At 34.8% G+C, this 5,184-nt stretch overlaps 1 protein-coding gene across 1 annotated transcript; it reads left to right on the top strand.

Moving 5' to 3' along the window:
• Positions 1-2,187: 2,187 nt before the first annotated feature.
• Positions 2,188-2,817, top strand: LOC103274161 (interferon alpha-5-like). Its single transcript, XM_008071624.1, has one exon. The coding sequence runs from the start codon at positions 2,232-2,234 to the stop codon at positions 2,799-2,801; it is 570 nt and encodes a 189-aa protein (XP_008069815.1). The 5' UTR covers positions 2,188-2,231; the 3' UTR covers positions 2,802-2,817.
• Positions 2,818-5,184: the final 2,367 nt, after the last annotated feature.

The raw sequence follows: 5,184 nt of genomic DNA, 5'->3' as shown, positions 1-5,184 counted from the left end.
ACAAAGAATAATATAATTTATTTGGTTTAGAAAAATAAACTGACCCATTCTACTCTCTACCCTTCTATAAACAAGCTGATTTTATACTAGCATCATTTAAAGATCATGAAATGATTTGAAGGCTAGGCTTCTGAGTGATGGGAAAATAATGTCACTATTTAGAGTCTACACACACATTCTGAGAGTTTAATACTTAACTGACAAAGACAGAAAGGTGGGAAGACTGATGATCTGAGGAACATAGGACTACTAACTCCTAGAAGGTAGTATGGTATATTGTCTGATTATTGTGAGGTGTGCAAATCAGGGATAGTTTGAATTTAGATGTATAGTTCTGTAATGACAACGGGCTAGTTATTTTCAATTATGACAAAGTCGAGGACAAACTACAGCTGAAGTCATAATATGGTCTAATATAGTGTTGAACAGAGGTTGGAAATTATGCTGCTCCCTTCATTTGAATCCTTAGAGCCATATAAGCCTTAAAGGAACTAGATATCCAGTAGTTTTAGTAATAAAACTCATTAGGCATTATTGACGAGAGTAAGAGTAGAATAGAAATGTTATCCTTTGTCCATTTAATTCTAGCAAATATGGCCATGATGAAGAAAAAATTAATTCATGAATGCAATTCAGTAGGAAGAGAAAATCGAAGAAGCTGCTTCAGTAAAAATTACTTGAGTGCTTACACAAGTCCTGGTGCTGAGGTTAGCACAGTGAGTAAGATAGAGTCCAGTTATTAAGATTTGCATAAGATGTTCCCATACCTATCATTAAAAGAGGAGGACTCTAAAGGGTTGAGGTAACCCAATTTCCAATGCAAAATAAACAAGTAAAGCCAGAGTTCATGATTAGAACTGTAGGTTTATGCTTCACATGAAAATACTCAATACATGCCTAGTTTTGAATGTAAGACAAAAATGGTTTCCTTTTGGTTGATAAAAATTATCTTGGTTTGAAATCTATGAGAGTCCTTAAATATTTTGAACTTCAGTGAAAAAATATAAGGAAATATTCAAATTGATAGTACTTTCTAAATCGTGTGTTTTTATTGAAGATGGTTTCACACCCAAGCATGCGAAAATTAGTTCTGGGGGTGTGAACAAATCTTAGACATTACAATGGTTTGTTGCCCTCCATAGTTCACCCTATTCAACATAATCTCATTTCCTGGCATTCATTTTTCTCATTGGGTTTACTCTTGTACACACAAGAAACACCGAGTTCATAGGTGATAGACAAAATATTTGCAAGATCAATGCTATAAACCTATGGAGAATAGATGGCTTATTGGTGGACTCTTTCCACAATTTGGTTGATCTCAAAGTCATATTTTGAGAGGTGGCCTTGGCTTACTAATGGGTGCCATTGACTGTCTGGTGGATGTTGCTTATGTTTGGGCCTCAGTGTTTCTGAATGTGAGGTGGGCTTTAAAAATTAAATGCAAGTAGTCGTTTATATTTTATTATTTAACTTTAACAAAGTTTTTCAACACATAAATAATTATGGAAAGTGCTGAAAAGAAAAAAATGTTGACAGTAGTTGGATAAATGTCTAACATTTAGTGACATTACCAATTATTTTCTCATATGAAGCAAAATTCAAAGTAATCTAAACATTAATGCTAAAACTAATTTCATTTTTCCAACTTTTTACAAAACATTTTGAATGATTTTAAGTATATCATTACATTGGTACTATTATTATGTACATATTTATACAATTTTAATTTTAATGTAATTTAATACATTATAATTAAGTAAATAAATTAAAGTTGCTCTACAATTTTAGTTATAGAGCTATGTTAAATGTCAGTAGCTTTTAAATATACTTTTAGTTTAATTTGTACGATTTTTATTCTACAATAAATAAACAGCATAAATTTTATACTTGTATATATGAAGATATTCACAGGATACATAAATAGATATACAGTAGATCTGTTAGTAAAATTTAATGGGAGTTTGAATAGGAAGAAATTTCTTTAAAAACTCTGAGGGGAAAGGAGGGGGAAACAATAATGAAAAAAAAAGATTCAGACACCTGTTCAAAATCCACATAGATAGTGCATAAAGAAACCAAAAACAGAAGTAGAAAGTAACCCAGGGGCATCAGAAAATGGAAACTGGCATGTACCCTATTTAAGGCTATGCACAAAGCAAGGCCTTCAGAGATCCGAGAGTTCAGGGTAACCCAACTCAACCAGCCCAGCAGCATCTGCAACATCCACAATGGCCTTGCCCTTTTCTTTGCTGATGGCCCTGGTGGTGCTCAGCTGCCAGTCCTTCCGCTCTCTGGGCTGTGATCTGCCTCAGACCCACAGCCTGGGTCACAGGAGGGCCTTGAGGCTCCTGGCACAAATGAGGAGAATCTCTCCTTTCTCCTGCCTGAAGGACAGATATGACTTCAGATTCACCCAAGAAGAGTTTGGTGGCAACAAGTTCCAGAAGTCTCAAGCCATCTCCATCCACCATGAGATGATCCAGCAGACCTTCAACCTCTTCAGCACAATGGATTCATCTGCTGCTTGGAATGAGACCCTCCTAGACAGATTCTGCACTGAACTTTATCAGCAGCTGGATGACCTGGAAGCCTGTGTGATGCAGGAGGTGAAAGTGGAAGAGACGCCCCTAATGAATAAGGACTCTTTGCTGGCTGTGAGGAAATACTTCCAAAGAATCACTCTCTACCTGGAAGAGAAGAAATACAGCCTTTGTGCCTGGGAGGTTGTCAGAGCAGAAATCATGAGATCTTTCTCCTTATCAGCAAACTTGCAAGCAAGATTAAGGAGGGAGGAATGAAAACTTGTTCAACATGGAAGTGGTACTCATGAACTAATACACCGTCGTGCATTTCACAAGCTCTGACATTTCAAAGACTCTTGTTTCTTCTATAACCGCAACATGAATTGAATAAAAATCATGAAATCCTTCTCTTCTTTAAGAATCTTGCAAGAAATGTTAAAGAGGAAGAAGACATGGTTCAACTGGAAACAATTTTCATTGACTAATACACATCTGCACTTTCATGAGTTCTTCTATTTAAAAGAGTTTCATTTCGGCTTATAACCATGGCATAAATTGATTAGATTTTTCAAATGTTTCAGAATTGTTAAACAACATCTTATTCAGCTGTATAAACACTAGTCCCTTATGGATGACTATGTTGATGAATCTATTTATCTATTTATTTAAATATGTATTCATTTAAATATTTATACAATTTAAATTATTTATTGTCCCTATATCGTGTGCAACTTTTCATTGTTTTGGCTATAACGAAATATATTCTTTATATATCAAGTTAATATTCTTTAGTTTATTAAATTTATACTATAGAAAACTTCTTCTTTTTTTTTTTTTTTTTTAAAGAGAAATACCAAGCCTGATTCTGAAACATGATTGAAGAATCTATGGCATCATTCACGTTATAAGTACAGTACAAATTGATGTTCTTTATGTCAGGTTGTATGTTGCCCCCAGGAGGTGAACATACAGATATACTTTATGCTCTCTTGTGTTTTTGACTTTTGTAGGAACAAAACCTAAAAACAATAATTCTAATTAATATCTGCTAAGATAGATGCTATAAAAATAAGAAAGCAAAACAAAATTGTCTCAGCAGAAACTGAAGTGAGACAGACCAGGAAATAAAAACCAAGCAGAAGACATTCTCTACAGTTGACTGCTACACATTTAAGTGCAAATGGCCACTGGCAATTTGATATTTGAGTGCAATTTTCAAGCAATGCCATGAAATGAAAGTCTGAAAACAGAAGTGGTCACTTAAGAAGAGGTTATAGAATGAGAAAATGACTAAAAATTTTCTCCTACAATTCTTCAACTTTAAGATGAGGGAAGAACCACAAAGGAAACAGATTTAGAATGGCTATATACTAGAACAAGCGAGAATGGTGGTAAGAGCGTCTTTAAAAGGCTAAAAGTGCTTAGAAGAGGAATTGGTACATTCATGGAAAATGTATATTGAGACTTCCTAGAACACTGGGCATGGGTGATCGTAGTGGGAGTTGGTTTTGTAGAACTAATCAGCAGAAATCGTATGGAGTAGGCAGAAGGGTAAATAAGAGAAGAGAAGCTGTTGACAATATATCTAGAAAATAATTTTGAGACGTTTGTCGTCTAAAATAGAGGAAATGGGAGGGACCTAGAAAAAGATGTGGATTAATTTTTATCTGCATAGTTTTCCATTTTGAGAAATATGTATGTCTTTAGATAGATTTAATGAATTTGATGTATTAGAAAATCATATTAATATATTTAATATTTTATTTACTTTAAATCATGGCATATTAAATTATTTATGATGATAATTTACCTTTATCTGTATTGATACTTTGTTGATTGCCAGTAAGCTGCTTTGCTTTGTGGGTTAAAACCATCTGCTACCGTGGAAAAATAGAAGTTAACAGTTACCTCAGTAAAGCTGGCTTATAAAACTAATAAGCAGAAATCATATTGTAGTAGGTGAAAAGGAAAAAAAAAAATAGAAAAGAACTCCCACGATCATTTTTTAGCCTAGGAAGTCTGTTTACTTCTTTCACTTTCATCATATTCAAACTTTCATTTGCTTTTGTTTTGCTACCATGTATCCAAATGCAAAGACAATTTCTATGAATGCCGAATGAAGAAAAAAAAACGATGAATTAAAAATTATGCAAAATGATGGGACAGACTCTTTGGCGAGGTGCCCTTTGGACTTGCCTATGTTGGTATTTACCTCAAGACGAAATGGAAAGTAATTCAGAAGCAGGCATATAGCACTAGACTAGAGAAATACTATTAAAAAATGAATGTTTAAATTTTTAAAACTCTGAAACCAGTAAAGAAAAGCAGGCTAACACTATCTAGCATCATATGCTGGACCTCATTGCCCTACGTTTTCACTTTGAGACAAAGAACAACAAACTAAGAGACTCTGCACTGACTGAAAAAATCTAAGGTTGGTTATTAGTTACTTTTGTGTTCTCTTCTGATAGGAGAAAAATCATCATGGAACCACCTGTGATGAGCTTAGAAACTTTTTTTTTTTTTTGAGTTGGAATCTCACTTTGTCGCCCAGATTGGAGTTCAGTGGCCGCTCCCGGCCACCGCAGCCTGGACCTGCTGGGCTCTGGCAATCCTTCCGCCTCAGCCTTCCACGTAGCTGGAACTACAGGCGCGCGCT

This window comes from Carlito syrichta, unplaced genomic scaffold, assembly GCF_000164805.1.
Source record: "Carlito syrichta isolate Samal-C Ts95f unplaced genomic scaffold, Tarsius_syrichta-2.0.1 Scaffold314566, whole genome shotgun sequence".
NCBI lineage: Eukaryota > Metazoa > Chordata > Mammalia > Primates > Tarsiidae > Carlito > Carlito syrichta.
The sequence above is the reverse complement of the archived record's forward strand: the minus strand, read 5'-3'. Positions and strand labels throughout refer to the sequence as shown.